Genomic DNA, 17,944 nt, shown 5'->3' on the forward strand with positions numbered 1-17,944 from the left:
CTGAAACTGCAGAATGATGAGCCATTTTAGACTGTTAAGAAATTTCACCTGGTGGAGAGTTCTCTATTTGCAGGTCATAGATCCTCACCTGAGCCAAATACTCAGACTTTTCCCAGATTATCTTCTCAACTTTGATCACTTCTGCAGATTTCTTCACTCTGAGATAGTCCAGATCCTGTTGTCAAAGAAAAGTCTTTTTTAAATTTTTACCAGAATGATTCTTGACACTTTCTTTACCTTTTGCTACTTTTGTTCATGACCCATCTATGGAAACAGACTTTTCACTGAGTGATATGCAAGAACATCAATTTCTGCTTTGCTCCTGGACTCTTCTTTAAAACAATTCTCTTTGATGCTGTTCAAACTGTGAACCAATCATATGGACTTTGGTACCCATGGTAGAATTTGAGTCCTTACATTCATTACCCTCTCTACTCCAGGAAAACAAATCCAATGCCTCACATGCCAGTTACACTTATATAAAAATAGAAAATAAAAAATACCCTTAACTATGAAGGCAGTATTTCTTTTATTCTCCTTAGTGTCTATGGAGAATAAAAGAAATATTGATAATGAAATATTTTATAATATTTATTTTTAATTTAATTATCATATGCCTTTGTTTTTCTTGGTGTATGTGTGTGTTGCTTAGAATTCATTGAGACTCTTGGATATATGAATCTATGTCTAGTTTAACTTGAAATTTTTTCTGTTATTGTTTTCAAAGTTTTCTCTCTCCGACCCATTTTTTCCAAGGCTCCTAGTTATCTACCTTTCCTTAAATTTCCCAACTTCTGGCTGCTTCACCCTCTTCAAACTCCAATCTTCAGCTCTTCATCTCAGGAAGTTTCTGAACTCTGTACGGTTTCCCTCTTTGTGTACCCATGTTTGAAACTTCTTCTAAGGTAGCTGAGGGTGATTGCAGGGCTCACCTCATTTGTTTCCCTTCTCTTAAGCTTTCTAATTCTTTGTTACCTGTTGTCAAATGCCTGGAAAAACACTATTTGTGCAGTTTTCTAGTTGTTTATAGGGGGAATTAAATTTAGTTCTTATTACTCCATCACGGCTAGAAGAGAAAATTAAACAGGATGTTTTTAAAATACTGAGTATGCAACAAATATTTGTTGATAATTTAGTTTCTTCCCTGAAATCTTTCAGTCCCTTTAACAGCCCTTTACCTACCCTGCATATGGGAGCCTTTAAGTGCACTTTGCCCGACAACACTTGTTAAGTAGTTACTGTGTAACGGGCACAGTGCTAAACACTGATAAATTCAATGGACTGTGATGTCTGGCTCAGTCCTAAGTAACTGACCTTCCAATATGCTCACTAAGGAGAATTTTAAGATAATTATTTCAAGATTTATTTATTATCATGATCATTTGGAAGTGTTCAGAACCCAGCAGCCTCTCAATAACACCTACGGAGTGTCCATATGCACAGAGCACTGTATACCAAGTTCTCTGTGATAATTGTGGTAGAGAACAATGGGCAACTTACTTGCCAAAGGGTGCTAGGTGAATGAATGTCCCTCTGAGCTTGGTTCAGGGTAGAAAACAATTGGCAGTTTATCAATTTCATGCGGAGAAACTAGACTGTGTTTTGACATAGGGAAATGCCAAACTACCTGAACTCATAAGAAAGAATTTCATTAATGTTTCTTTTTCTTTCTTTCTCTTTTTAAAATATTTTATTTATGTGTCTAATTCATGACCATATTAATTTACTTTGTGAAAGCTTATTTGATTATGTAAAAAAAGTCATTTTGCAATTTGGTTGTCAAAGGTCTTGGATAAATTATTGAATGAATATTATTGAAAATATTATAACAAGTAGAGAGAGATATCAAAAGAAATTATGCTTGATATTTGTAGAATTCTTTTTATTATAAAACAAGGACTTATTTATAGTAAAAGAAAGTGATTGATATAAGAAAAACAATTAAAAATTATCTTTAGTTACATACTATATGAATGTATGTTGAGAAAAAGGCAGAAGAGAAGATTATTCAAAAAGAAGAAAGTAAAAGAGTAAAGGAAGTGAGTTATCTATGTAAGATTTATTTTTATCTTCTTTCAAGTTGTGGATCAGGCTCCATGATGGTCACCTGTAATCCAGTGGCTTGGGAGGCTGAGGCAGGAGGATCGTGAGTTCAAAGTCAGCTTCAGCAACTTAGCACAAGGCCCTAAGCAACTCAGCGAGACCCTGTCTGTAAGTTAATATAAAGCCTGGGGATGTGGTGCAGTGCTTAAGCACCCCTGAGTTCAATCCCCAGTACCGATAAATAAATAATCAATCAAGTTTTACTTTTGAAGCTCAAATGCTTCTGAAAGGGGAACCTACTTCAGTCTTGACCAGCAAATGCGGAACTATTCTTAGATATAGCAATAGAGATAAGAAGTTTAAATATGCCTGTTTGTTGTTATTTAAAGCTCGGTTATTTCAAAATGAAGAGAAGGAGGAATACCAGAATGAAGAAGGAGATAGAAAGAGAAGAGAGGTTAGAGTCAAATATAGCACAGTGGGATTCATAGTGATCATGGATTATGCTCCTTTGGCCTGCAAGACCTATTCTGTCAGCAACAAGAAACCCAGGGCTGCTCTAATTTGATATGCTTTTTTACTCCAGCAACATAAATTGATATTCTTAGAACTCCAAAGAAATATTTTTGGTGATTTTCTTCTCAGTGTGAGGAGGGAATATACAATTGAGGATAGAAAGAAATACTTGAGCAAGTACAGGAGTAAGCTTTTACCAGAGCTAAGGATAAAATGTCTGCATGGCTGAAATGTGAAAGGAAAAGCTCCGTTTCAGACACAAGAGTATTATTAGCACACTGCTTTAAGAGAACGTTCAGACTTCTTACTTAAAACTTTGAGGGAGAAAATGTTTTCATTGTATTGAATGGTTCTGTGCCATATTTTAATAAAAATAGTAATTGCATTCTGAAATGCTTGTAAAGTAAATGTAGAGATTTGGGGGGCAACACAGTGAGACATAAATATCTTCAAATTCAGAAAATTTTCCTTTTTAGTGATTGTCTTCTCATATAGGCAGTACCATTGGGAATCTCAGACACTATAGACTGGGAGTATAGCTACTGAAAGAATGATCATTGCCCAAAGAAAAGCCATTGATTTTTTTTTTTTTAATCATGTTGATAGGTGTTTTCCCATCAGGTCTAGAAGGAGATACAAAACACTTGAAATTAATAACAAAATCATTAATTGCTGCACTATTTAATGGAGCAAGTGTCAAAGGATTTAAAATATAGACACCAGTGTCTACTCAGAGAGTAGACATAAGTTTGGAAGAGAAGCCAGATTTAGTGTCTTGCTTGGATGTTGCTCTAATTCCCTGAATCTGAATCAGTCTTCATACAAAATGGTTCTGTATGGGGGGGCATCCAGCACCTCGTAAGGGGATTCTTCTTCCTGCTTAGGGGGATGTAAGCCACCTAAGAAATTAAAGTGTGGAATAATTAGTGAAGAACAAAGACACAGGGTCAGAATTAGTTTCAAAGGATGGAGCAGCTGATAGGTTCAACCTTCACAGGAACTGGAGCCGAATAACTAGAAAATGGCTTTCGTGGTTTATTTAAGGGGGTACATCAAAGGCAGGGATAAGGTTTCAGGGGTGGAGTCTTGCTTCCTGATGTCTTGCAGTCAGCAGGTTGATTGGCATCTTGGCAGGTCATACCCATCTCTGAGAGGCTATGTGGCTTCAGTAGGTCTCCCCATCTCCGAAGCTGTGTGGGACCTGGGTCATAGCTTGCAAAGGACTCACAATATGTCTGGGCAGTCTTAGCCAGAGGAAATTTCCACTGGAATTTCCCTGACACCAGATTCTCCTATTCACTAGGCTGTGGGTGCCTCTGTAGTCCATGAATGGCTGTCAACAGGCCTGAACCACTCAGTGGCGAAAGCACCTTGTCCATCCTCCCAGTTCCCTCAGTGTGTTTAATGTAGTTAAAATCAGCTGCAAGTTGGTGGCCTGAGCTTGGAGAAAAGGCTGCCTTCCTGCAGCTTGTTCAAGGGCATGGTGGAAATGGAAGATCTGTTTGTATCCCAAATGGGTATCAACTTTCTGTTTTGAAAAGTCATGAAATTAATTGTATTACTGTTTATAAATATTCTTAGCAGTGCTTCATTTGGGTTTTTTAAAAGTGCATTGGATTTTTAAAGAAAATATAGATACAGTTATTCTTTCTTGTCTTTCCTCTTTGAAACAAATGGCGGATTCTTAGTATTTACAGAGATCCATGGTGTTCTCAGGGAATGGGACTCTAATTTCAAAGTAAGATAAGAAATAAAACTGAAAATAACCTTTCTTCAAACAAAACATTATCAAAGAATGTTCAAAATAAGCTGTCATCCTAACTCACATGACTTATAAAAGCCTGAACATTGATAATAAGAATTCCTTGTTATAAATGGCCCAGTTTTCTACCCTGATACAGCCTCTATCTGTTGGCAAATGCTTTAGAGGGACTTATGCTATCTTATTCTAAGTGCACTTAATAGCATTACTTACTTAGACTTTAGGTATCACTTTTCATTTTCAAATCATTTTCCCACATTAACTAATTGCTATTACTCAGGGTCATTTTGACAGCACATATGGGGATAAGGATCAATAGTAGGTTCTCTTAATGCCTTTTTTATTGTGACTGTGTGGAGAGAGAGCAGAAGAGTTGAAAGTTAGCATCTTTTTTAAAAAAGTCTTTTTAAATTTTTTTTTTAGTTGTAGTTGGACACAATATTTATTTATTTATTTATTTTTATGCGGTGCTGAGGATTGAACCCAGCCTCTTGCACGTGCTAGGTGAAGCACTCTACCACTGAGCCACAACCCCAGCCTCAAAAGTTAGCATCTTAATGGACAAATATATTCAAGCTATTGTTTTTTTTTCCTCTCAAAGTGATATATAAAAGTAATTTTAAAGTATTTTTCTCTTTTAATCCCTAAACTTGCTGAGAATTTTAAAAACAAATAATTTATTTTACCAGCTCATCCCATTGCTTAGCTTGATATTTTAAAAACGTTTCTATCATGACCTATCATTTTCTTACCTCAACTAAAGAAGTGAGGAAAACATTTTTATTTATCAGATAATTTGATTTTAAGGAAATGGCTTTTTTCTCACCTTTTACTCAAGCATTCTCAGGAGTTCTTCAGTTCTACAATTTAATCAGAAACAAGTTGTATCTTGCTTTAGAAGTGAAGTGTGAATTGTTGAGCTTCCAGTATGTAACAGTACAGTCCCATAAATGTCACATGGCAACTCACAGATTCAAATCTTAAAGCAGTACTGTGAACACCAGAACAGAATGCACTTCTTTATATCTTTCTTAATGGCTTCAAAACTAGGATGATTCTTGGATATAATGTGGGAACATATGACAAAAGTAATCTTCTGGATAGAAATATTTTATTTTATTTTTTGGTACCAGGGATTGAACTCAGGGACACTTGACCACTGAGTCACATCCCCAGCCCTATTTTGTATTTTTATTTAGAGACAGGATCTCACTAAGTTGCTTAATGCCTCTCTTTTGCTGAGGCTGACTTTGAATTTGCGATCCTCCTGCCTCAGCCTCCTGAGCCACTGGGATTACAGGCGTGCGCCACGGCACCCAGCTGAAATATTTTATTTTGATGTACTATAATTATATTGTGGAATTTCCATGGATTAGAAGGTAAAATTAGTGTAATATTGTGTACTTTAGATCTTATAATATTGATTTACTGAGTGTCAAGTTATAATAATCCTTAACATTTTCAGTAAACAAAAGGGATATTGTCAGTGAGGCTGCTTCCTAAATGATAATATATACCAATACATCAGGTTTTACACTGTTGGTCCCTCCAATAAATACTTAGTAATGAAGCAAGCAATCAGGGGTCCTTATGCCTCTGGAATTAATTGCTCCTTAATGAAGCTGAAGACACCCCTCTTTATAAGAAACATGTTATTAATTCATAGAGTTCCTTTCTCCTTCTTTCCTCCCTTCCTACCTATCCTTCATCCCTCCCTCCCTCCCTCCCTTCTTTCCTTCCTTGAAAGACATTACTCCTGAAATCCCAGCTATCTTGGAGACAGAGGCAAGAATGATTTCAAATTGGAAGCTAGCCTAAGCTGTTTAGCAAAGCCCTGGTTCAATCCCAAGTACCATGTATGGAAGGAAAGAGAAAGGGGCGGGTGGAGAGGGAAGAAAGGAAGGAAGGAACAAAGAAAAAGGAAGAAAGGAAGGAAGGAGGGTAGGAAGGAAAGAAAGAATTCCAGATCTGGTCCTGGCATGCACATGGCAGTGTGGTTTACTAGAAAAAGGAGGCTGCAATAGTACAGAAAAGAAAAGTTCACAGCCAGATAGATGGGTTCAATCTCATCTCCACCTGTAATTAGTGTCATGCCCATGGGCAAACTTACTTTCATAATTTCCATCCCCTCATTAGTAAACTTGGGATAATTTACCCACTGAAGATTTTAACAGGGTGAGAGCACCAGACATGCTGCCTGGTACATGTGAGGGATTCAATAAATTATCATAATTATAAAAAGTAACCCATCGGTCAAAGAGAAATTACATAAGGGGGGGATGAGCAAGAAACACACCATCCATGTGAATTCTAGGCAGATTGGAGAAATAGACCATCTTACCCCCCACCGCCACCCCGGCAGCCCTTCTGTTTCATGACACACTTCACAGTGAATGATTCTGTGCTCTGTGAGGTAGCTCTGCTCTGGTCCCCTTTACTTTCTAGTCTCTCTTCTTCCTCCTGAAATTGTGTTCTGACATTAAGAGAACCCCACCATCAAAAGTCATTTAAACCCATATACATTAAAGAAGTAGAAGCTAAACATAGAAAACTAAAGTGGATGTGCACAAACACAGATGGCATATATTATTAGTAACAAATTTTAAGAATTACCTGAGAAGCAGGTGGAGAATTACTCATCCAAAATTGCCTTGCAACCAGAGGCTCATGCCCTACATTCCTCAGATGGGTCACTGTTGGGATTTATGAACATCGATGGGAAGATTCTTAAATTCCTGATATTTTACACAAACTTTTGTGTGTGTGTGTGCACATCTTTCTGGTGGAGAGGGTCTATGACTTTCATTAGATTGCCAAAGTAGTGTTTGGCCTCACAAATTTTCAGAAGTATGGATTGCTTCTCTAGAGTATAAAATGATGTCAGCACTTTCAAGAGCATACTTGAGAGCCTTGTTACTTTAAGCATAGTCCTCAGGGAGTATCAGCAGCAATTCCTGGAGTGTGTGAGAAATGCACAATCTCAGGTTTACTGAAAGAGAAGCTGGCTTTGAACACTGATTTTCAGGTGATTCATGTACATGTTAAAATTTGAGAAAAGTCCTACTGCAGCTATCAAGGGATCAGGCTCTATCTTCTGAATTTGTACTCTGGTTCTGTCAAATTCTAATGTACCGAGCTTGGATATATAACCTTGCATGTATGTAACATTCAACTGCAAAACCTTTAGAATTTATCTCTGGACTGCAGGCCTGAGTTAGACAATAATCAGACAATAATGACTTTGGCCAGATCACTAAACTTATGTGGGCAAGTCAGTTTCTTCATCTGTAACATAAAAAAGGTTTTCTTTATGCTCTGAATTCTGGAGTTTACCATTTGTTTCCCACACAGATGTTTTTGCCATGACCTCTCATCTACTGATATGCTATCTTTTTGTCAAGGTTTATTAAATGTTCCCCAAACCCAGAAACCCACACTGTTTTATTTCTTTATTCAGCTCCTCTTATAGTTTTGGACTATTCAATTTATCACTTTACTATGGGCTATAATTCTAACTGTTTGATATACATATCTTTATTTCCAAGCTTGGAGACATATGATAAAGGTTCAGGCTTTATCTATTTCTTCTCTTATTATCCTTGTCATCACACAAAGTATATAGTAGATGCCCAATAAATCATTGAAGATTGGATGCCATGTTTTGAGAAAGGTTATCTACAGAAGACACACTGAATAGGATCAATCTCATTAACTTAGTTACAAATTGTTCATGTTAAGCCATTTATTTCCTGGGGAGATAGGTATGAAATATGTTAACTTAAGCTATTCACATATCAATAACAGCTCCAGAATGAATAAATTCTAGTTGCTTTTAGAAGCAATTAATCCAGTTGAATAGGTCAAAGGAAAATGAATGTATTGAGCTACCTTATGCATTTCAGAATTTCCTTGCCTTTGGTAATTATTTGGAAACTCGTATATACAATATTGATATATGTGCATATAAGCACATGTACATATGTATAAATATATACATGCACCACTCATATAAAACAAATTAAATTCTTTCACCAAAATAGTAAAACTTGATGGTCTCTTTAACTCTTTAATGAGGGATGCTATTCCTGATATAAAGTTGCACATATTTTTTTGTACAAAAATTTCTGTTTCAGTCTGTTCAGCTGCTCTAATAAAATACTTCAAACTAGGTGGCTGATAAACAACAGAAATCTATTTTCACAGTCTTGGAGGCTGGAAAGTCCAAGGTTAAGGCAGTAGCATATTTGGTGTCTGGTGAGGGCTACTTCCTGATTCATACATGGTGCCTTTCAGCCATTGCCTCATGAGCAGGAAGGAGCAAAAAAGCTCCCTCAGACCTCTTTTACCAGGCACTTCTCCATTCACGAGGCTCTGCCCTCATGACCTCATCATCTCATAAAGGCCTCACCTCCTAATTCCATCACCTTGAAGATCAAGATTTCTACCTAGAAAATTGGGAGAAACAAACATTGGATCATAGAACTGCCGGCTAAGAACTGTGAAGGGTCTAAGTTTTTATGCTGTGTTCAAGCTAGCTGTTTGCAGTTCAGCTTGCCATTTCCAGTAGAGTCAGCTACAAATAAAGTTCTCACTTTGAGTGAATAATTAAAAAGAAAAAAGATCTTACAGTGACAATGGACATGAGACTCCTATGTCTGTGAAAAAGTTCTTTTTTATTCTCAGGAGAGCAAGCAGCATAAGCATTAGCATCCTGGTTCAGTTCTTCTAGCCACATATCCATAATGGAAATTAAGAGGGGCTCAGATGAGGGTCTGCACAGGCAACACATGCATTACAGGAGAAGAACCCCCAAATTTAGGGAATCTGAATTTTTTACAGTTCATGGGATATGTGCTTCCTCCTACTCCAGAGAGAGACACTGTCTTTATAATGTTGGGTAATAAGTATGCCTGCCATTTGCTCCAAAGGGACACAACTATCTCTACATTCCAAGACTGTTTGCAATACAAACATCCTTGAAAACATGATCTAAAATAAAGGGCAGTGAGTGCTTAGTTTCATAAGAAGAATTGAAATGCAAGCCATCATGGACAGTTATCTTCCACAACACTCATGCATGATTCTAAATAATAAGTAGATTAGAAATAATTTCCGAATCATTCTATTAAAGTGGCTTTCCTTAAGTGGCACAAAGTGACAAAATCTTTCTCTATGTGAGGCAGGAATTTGATCCTAAGGTCAAATCAGAAATTTTTCAACATTAGGCACAATCATTGAACAAAATAAAAAAAGAAAAGAAAGAAAGAAAAAGGAAACAGAACTTCCACCTAACTGGGAAGGGCATAGTGGTTTGAGCAGCTGTGTGACTATTTGCTTCCTGGAGCCTGTGTGTCTGACAGGAATGGAAAGGTCCTGGTGGCAACAGTTATCAGGGCCATTATCATTGTTTGGAGGGTAAGACTTTGCTTTGTAACACCTGGCACGGATTCATTGTGAACATAGGGACAGCCGTTTTGTCCTGAGCCTCTTGTTGTGTTTGTGAATCTGGACAGGGAGTTGAGTCCTGGCCATTGACACTCAGATATGCTAGACCAGTAAAATTTAAATAAACCATTGTTTGAGCATGAGCTGGACCTTTGGGGAGCAGCAGATGGTTGGTAATCTCTTGTTTGCCTGTTCCAGGCCCAGAAGGAAGAACATGGGAATTTGGTCAATACTCATTTACAGCTCCAGCATCCCATATGATTACTGTGATTAATATTGTTTCCTTCCATGAGTTCCATAAAATATTTTAAGTTGTCCCTAGAGAGGGAAGAAATTCTGAATGCAGAATTTGCTGCAACTTTTCACTGTGAATTCTTTGACGGGAGGTAGGGAAAAGGTTAAAGAGATGTTTTCTAAGTGTGGAGCTGCATCATTATAGTATGAGTTTAATTTTTAACCTAAACTGTTCTATTTTCCTAATATCTTCTAAAAAATCAGCTAAAGATTGCTTTCCTCTTTTTAATTTTTTTTTCAGTGACTTATAATGCATCTTTGGATGCTATCATTTCCAGTACAACCAGCAATACAAATACTGTGGTGCTGGCTTGGAGAGAGAAATCAAAAAAGCATCTTAAAATTACATCCTTCGACATTGCCCAGGGCGTTCATGCTTTTGATTACCACTCTCGGCTCAATTTAATTGGTATGTAAAATAAATCATGATAACTATGAGGGCCTCATAAATAGTCTAGAATGCATATTTGTATGCACGGAGCCTCTCTACCTTGTTGCTTTTATTGCCAGAGAGACCAACTTGAACAGCTCATATTTTATTGCCTGAGAATGTCTGATAATGATGCATTATTATGTGTGGTGTATATAAACTACATTGGGGTGAAAACATGAAAAAGTACCCCAACGCTTTAATGAGTGTTTTTTATTAGAATTGGTCGGGGGTGCATAATGATATAGACAAAGAAGACAATTTGTGCAACATCTGCCATTCTGCTATCCTTCTAACACCACCAAATGTTGCACCCAAATACATCAGTTTCATTGCACACACACACACACACACACACACACACACACACTGCTAAATAGAGAACTGCAAAATGCAGAATGTTTTTCGATTATCTTTTTGGAGTACAAGTTTTGAAAAATTGAGCTTAGCTTTAGTTTACTAAGGAAGAGTTCTTTTGACGTAAATGGTATATTTTAGGAAATATGAAGGCTTTCAGATATTAACTATTTAAATAAAATACCTAGGCATTCTGAAGTTGATATTTGATATATGTTAATGTTCAAACATTATAAAAATGTGAGGTGAATATGTATTGTTTAAAAATTGACAAATTAGTTATTAAGAACGTTCATGGCCTAGAGGTTATATTAATCCTCATTCATTAGGTATCATTCATCAAAAAAACATTGATATTAGCTATTGGATTCCTAAAATTCCCAACAATACTAGCTGACAATCATGATAAAAAGTACCATGAATGTCAACACAAAATCTAAAAGGAGTTTTATAGATTTATTATAGAGGGCTGAGGGGGGTGGTCGATGAATCGATTTGCAAGGATTCAAATATCAACCATTTAACTTATTAGCTGATTAGTTATTCATTTTCCTGTATATTTGATCACTATTTTCACTTGCCACAGTGCTGGAAAAATAAAGGTGAATATGCTCAGCTCCACAGCTGATCCTAAAGTGGGAAACAAAAGAGAGTGTTACATTGTTTCCACACACCTGAATAAGTATTATACCTCTTGATCTTGAACTGCTCCCTGAATATAACCAACTCATATTCACAAATACTTTATTTTACCAAGAAAATAGGACAAACATACATTTGTGATGATAGTTTTCTTATATATCCTTGATTATTTCATTAGTTGTGAAAATAATTTCTTCCTTCTATTTTGTTAATTTGTGAACTTCCAATGTTGCCCTAGTCTGTTCTTGCTCCTGGATAGCTCCAACACTGTCTACACTCCTAGGCAGCCCAGTTTGAAGAGAGGGAACTTCAGGATTAGGAAGGATTCTGTCCCCTGCTGGGGCAGGCTGCTGGTTGGCTCCTAAGTTGTACCATATTTTCCTTTTCGGCTCATGCACATCCCTTTCTGCTACGCAAACCCTTTTTATCCTGCTCCTCCATTTCAACAATTTTTATTGCCAGGGCTCATAGCTTGGTCTAGTTGCCTAGTCTAGTTAGGCAATGGCAAGACTTTCCTTCCTTCAAGACAGGGTGCTTTGGTGTTCATCAGAAGGCAGTTACTAACATAGATATGTGATAAACTCATTCAAAAAAAAAGAAAGGTTATTCATGCTATTTTTTTTTACGTTTTTTTTTTTTTTTTCTTTTTAATTCTGATTAGCAACTGCTGGCATTAACAATAAAGTCTGCCTTTGGAATCCCTATGTTGTTTCTAAACCAGTTGGTGTCCTTTGGGGTCACTCAGCCAGTGTAATAGCTGTCCAGTTCTTTGCTGAAAGAAAACAACTTTTCAGCTTCTCCAGAGATAAAGTAAGTAACATTGTATAATTAATTTAGTTCTGCCTTCCCAATGCCTACTGAAAACTCTCAAGGGGCCTGAATTTCTCTGAGAGCTGATGTTAATTTTTAAAATACATTGACTAACTACTATGTCTTTGGAAATCTATATTTTAAAAAAGTGTTGATTGATGGTTATTTAAAAATAGTTCTTTGGTAACTACACAAGTATTTCATTAAAATCTTGTTCAAACCAAGTACTGACTCATGGATTTAATCCCTTCTGTTGGACTCTCAATATGTCACATTTTAAGAGTTTCCAAATTTCTCACTAATTCAAAGGAAAAAAAATGGGGACAATTTTTGTCTTATTGAAATGTTGTTAGATAGTATAGTTAAATAGGTATAGCCAGTGGCTATTGTTGCTTTGATACAGAAAAGATTTAATAAAATAGAAATTAATGCTAATCTGGAGAATATGAAACACATTTCAATTATACGCAAAAATTCTTTTCTATTTGATGGTTTTGATGGGATGTTTTTATTTGTATTTCTGGGTGCTGGGAATTAAGCCCATGGCCTTGCCCATGCTAAGCACATGCTCTACCACTAAACTGTACCCTAAGCCCTTGAAGGGATATTTTAAATATTGTGGAAAAAGTATGGCAACAGAGCTGTATAGTCCAAGTTGAATTCTGGGCACATTATTTTGCTGTATGTATCCACTTGTCAATTTTTTAATCTCTAAAAATATTATCTTTAATGCTTCTGTAAAATTTCCGTTTTGTATAATGCTTGACTTAAGGATCCAGTTAAAAATGTGATAGATTTCAAGATACTTGTTTATGGTGAGAAAAGGGGATGATAAGTTTAGTGGGGAAAGTCCCTGAGACTCTGGATTTTTGTTCTATGCTAAAGGGATACACACACACACACACACACAAGCATATAAACACACACATATATGAATGTATACATATGCATACACATATATAGTATAAATTTAATACGTGTAAATTAATGTTTAAATATACAAATATGTGTAAATTATATATACATATTTATATGGAAATTCACCTTCAACTCCTTAGCCACACCTAAGCCAAAAGTCCTACTAAACTTACTGTTTCACTCTTTGTTACTTATCATATAAACCTTCTCCCTTTCCCTTCCATTTTACCAATAAATCTTCAATTCCTGCTGATTCTACCAACAAGACACATTTGTCAGTCTCCCATCTCCATCTCAGCTGCCATTGCTCTTATTATAAATCTTGACTTGTTTCCTGCAAAACACTGCAGTATTACTAAAATGTCTGCTGACTTTAAGACTGGTTTGACTCCAGTCTGTCCTCAGTTCTAATAGTAGTTTGCAAGACAAAAGCTTTCATGCTCTTATATCTGTCCTCCATGTATCAACTCTAAAATTCTTAAACTTTCATAAAAAGCTCTCCTCCTGTTTTCCAGTCCTATTTCACTTCCTGCTTTTCTCTTTCATTTATTTAGTGCTGTAGAACTCCATCAAACAGCTGTTCCTGCCATGCACTTTCTTGGCTTAGCAACATGCTCTTCTGTCTTTAGACCCCTCTCTTCCGTTAACTGACATATGCCGTCTATCCTCCAGGCTTTGGGCATTTTGGAGCCTCTCCTGGAGACTTTGGTGTTTCTCTCTATGCACTCTGCTGCATGTGTCCTTGGAGCATTTCTGATGCTGTGCTTAAAGTGGTAGAGTGCTTCCTTAACCAGGGTCAGGATCTTTTTGGCTTGTATTCTTGGTGTCTCACTGTGCTGAACACCTGTGTTTATTCAGTGATTATTTGTTGACCACTTGAAGTGAAGGCACATTACAGTGAACAACAGTAGTGAAGAAACTCAAAGTGAAAACTTTTTATGATATCCTAGTTAGATCTATTTGTGCCTTTTTATTTAAAACCTGTCAGCACATTGTCTTAACTTTCATTGTTGAATTTGCAATCTAACTTGTATACTGGAGCATTGTGTATGTACATTGTACCTTTCATTAGATTTTGATTGCTTGAAGGCAAGGATCATTTGTTGAATTTATTTTTGTGTTTCCCAGGATCTAGCGAGTATTAGTGTGTTAAACACATGTTGAATATAATATATGAACTAATGTACTGTTAACAAAATGATAGGACTCATGAAATTAGGAACTCTGTCTTACTTGGATTGCGTCATATGCATACAAGGTCCTCAATAAATCATAATTAAGTGGATGAATCATTATCAAACATAAAAATGAAACAAATACCAGATATTTTATCATTAAGAGTTCCCCGAAGAAAGGTTTTATAACTTTAAAAGCAAGTGAAAACAATGTCCTTAGAGTCAAAATTGATTGTGAACAGCTGACATCAACTTTAAGACCACCTAGCCTCTTTTGAAAGCAGTTCTGTCCTTCTGTTTTTGGTTTGACTTATGAACCATTACATCATAATAAAGCTTGTCATGCTGTCATTCACATTAGTCTGAATCCATTACACTTTGATAAATGCATGATAATCTCAGTTCTTATGTCTTTATAACAAAGCACAGAGCTTTCTGCTGCCGGGTTAAACCTCTGCTTTATTGCTATAAATTAATTTTTTTTTAATAGGACTAGAGGTAAGTGAGAGAACAGGGAAAATGAAAAAGCATTCTTTTTCAAACAGCCTTTGATTGAATCAGGTTTTGGTTGAAGAGTTGCTCAATTAGAGGATTTGTAGACCAAAGAAATTTGGATCTAAAATAATTTCTTCCAAAAATGATCTGAGACTTTAGATCTTTTTTTTTGGAAGATTGTTCTATTTCCACTTTCCAGTGATGATTAAATAATGTTTATTTCTATAGAACTTGGTGTCATGAATAACAGCCCAGTTGCACTATATTTTGGAATCCTAAGCAGCTTCTCTTAATGGCAGTCACTGGTGGCAAGGCCCTGCTGGGAGTCAGTAATGTGGCCAATTGAAGGAGGAACCACCAGGGGACTGAAAGCATTTTCAAGGCCCAAGAGGAATCTCTCTGCTGGAGTCTAACATTCCAATCAACAAGCTGAAGTCAGCTTTTCTATTACTCCTAACTCCTGGGCTACTAATCCTGATTTGGCCACCAGAATCAGATCAGTTTGTAACATAATCCTTTGTTTGAGGTTCTGATTTTTTCCCAAAGCCTGGTGTCTATATTGTAGAACTGTGGTTGGCAAAGAAAATACAAAGCCAGACTTTGGTGTTGGTGATTGCATTGTACCTATTAGTCTTCTTCCCTCCACACAGCCCTCTACCCCAATTTCTATCACCCATCCAGAAGCTAAGTATTTTCATCTTGTTTAAATTGCATGAATAAAGGGATTGATTCTCCCCCATAAATGTTACATTCTTTTTATTTTATTTTATTTTTGCAGTACTAGGATTAAACCCAGTGACTCACACATGCTAGGCAGATGCTGTACCACTGACTGAGCTGTATCCCCAGCCCACCTCTAAAGATTACAATGATGAGGATGCATATAGTGCAAAAAGTGAATATTTTTCTTTTTCATTTCCCCTTCAAATCAATTTCTCTCTCAAGAAATAATTGATAGTTGATGTACATCTTCTCACATTGTTACTGAATACTTAATGCATTGTTATATACATTGTCCTTTGTGCGTGTACAAAAGAGAAGTATTTATTAGTTTTTTATGTAAATAGTATCACATGAAATATACTTTTCTTCAATTACTTTCTCCTAAGTAATGTCTCTTGGATAACATTCTGTGTGAATATCCATAAACCTTTTTTTTAAACTACATAGTATTTTATAACATGGATGGCCATGGTTCAATTATTCAATCATCTATGGATTAAAATATATAGTTCCTAAGTCTTTATTGACTCTCTCATACACACACACACACACACACACTCACACACAGACATTTACACATTTTTAAGACCTCATAAATTAATTTCTTTGTGATAAATTTCTAGAAGTGATGCGATTGGATCAATAGGCATGTGACTTCTTTTTTTTTAAATTTTTTATTGTTGGCTGTTCAAAACATTACATAGTTCTTGATATACCATATTTCACACTTTGATTCAAGTGGGTTATGAGCTCCCATTTTTACCCCATATACAGATTGCAGAATCACATCAGTTACACATCCATTGATTTACATATTGCCATACTAGTGTCTGTTGTGTTCTGCTGCCTTTCCTATCCTCTACTATCCCCCCTCCCCTCCATGTGACTTCTTTTACAGGATTTTCTTATATATTGCCTATTCAGTGTAGAAGTGTTGACCAACTGACATACTCGTCAGAGGTGTTTAAAAGTGCCTGTTTCCCCATGTTCTTTTCAAGAACGGAAACCATCAGTGTTTATTTATTTATTTATTATAAATCTGAAGGGCAAAAAATTAGCATGAATTTGTTTTTCAAATATTAATTTATATTTCCTGATTTTAATGCATTAATTGATCATGAACTTTATCTTATTTTAATAAATTTGACTATCTTCCTACTGATTTGTAGTAGCTTGAAAAATTTTTGATTAGCTTTTATTAGAATATTTTACCTCTTTCAAGCATACATTTTAAAACTTTACGTGACTTTGTTCATTCAAAAGTTTTTAATTTTTGTGAAATTTAGTCAGAAATGGTTTTCTTTATGGATCTGGATTTTGTGTCTATCTTCGGAATGTCTTCCATAATGCTTCCATTTGTAAGATTGTCCTTCTTTATTTTCTGTTAACACTTTATACCAGTAATTTTTTAAAAATTTAACTTGGCAATTTATTTTTGTGTAAAGATTGTTTTTCTTCTGTAAATGGCTATCCAAGATAATTTATGAACAGCCTGTCTTTTCTACTATTTTAAATTGGCATTGTTATCATCTGAATTACTCTGTGAACATGAATTTGTTTTATATACTTTATTCCTTACACTTACCAACTTATTTATTTTTTTTTCACACACAATACACATCCTACTGTTTAACTACCATAATTTAACTCTATATTCTGATACCTGGTAGGTCAGTTTCTACTTAGTGTTCTTCTTTTTCAACTTTAACTATCCTCTGGCATTTTATGCTTTCAAGTAAATTTTAGGATCAATATTTATGTTCCATGAAAAATACTATTAGTATTCAGACTGGAATTTCATTGAGTTTGGTGATATTTGACAGCTTTAAAATAGTGAGAAAGCACTTCCAGTATTTTCTCATTTATTTATTTTTTTGCTATCTCTTTGAAAGCATTGTGTATTCCCACCCATTTCTTTGTTCAGGTTTTTGTTCATATTTTCGGAGGTGTTCTTATATTCTTGACCTGAGTGAGGTGTTTCTAAAGGCAGTGTGTCCACATTGCACATAACTAATACCTCTCATTCTTAATTAAAAAAAATGTATATTTTTTAGTTGTAGAGGGACACAATACCTTTATTTTATTTATTTATGTTTGTGTGGTGCTGAGGATCGAACCCAGGACCTCACATGTGTTAGGCAAGCTCTCTACTGCTGAACCATAACCCCAGTCCCTCATTCTTAATTTTTACTAAATTTTTCCTCTAATGGGTTGATTTAGAGCTATATGATAACTTTGGATAGTCTTTTGCTGTTCATTCATTTTGAGGACTCTGACTTTTAGCTCTTTACCTTTAAACTTAATCATACTTTTTTACTAATAATTCTTATACCT

The 17,944-nt window shown here is 35.8% G+C and overlaps 1 protein-coding gene across 1 annotated transcript in view; it reads left to right on the top strand.

The window, feature by feature from the left end:
• Window positions 1-17,944, top strand: part of Wdr49 (WD repeat domain 49) — a 135,682-nt gene that overhangs the window by 37,760 nt on the left and 79,978 nt on the right. Inside the window, exons 6-7 of the mRNA XM_027942149.2 lie at window positions 10,302-10,469; window positions 12,151-12,299. Of these exons, the coding sequence (XP_027797950.2) occupies window positions 10,302-10,469; window positions 12,151-12,299 (317 nt within the window). The remainder of the gene's footprint in view (window positions 1-10,301; window positions 10,470-12,150; window positions 12,300-17,944) is intronic.

This window comes from Marmota flaviventris, chromosome 8, assembly GCF_047511675.1.
Source record: "Marmota flaviventris isolate mMarFla1 chromosome 8, mMarFla1.hap1, whole genome shotgun sequence".
Taxonomy (NCBI): domain Eukaryota; kingdom Metazoa; phylum Chordata; class Mammalia; order Rodentia; family Sciuridae; genus Marmota; species Marmota flaviventris.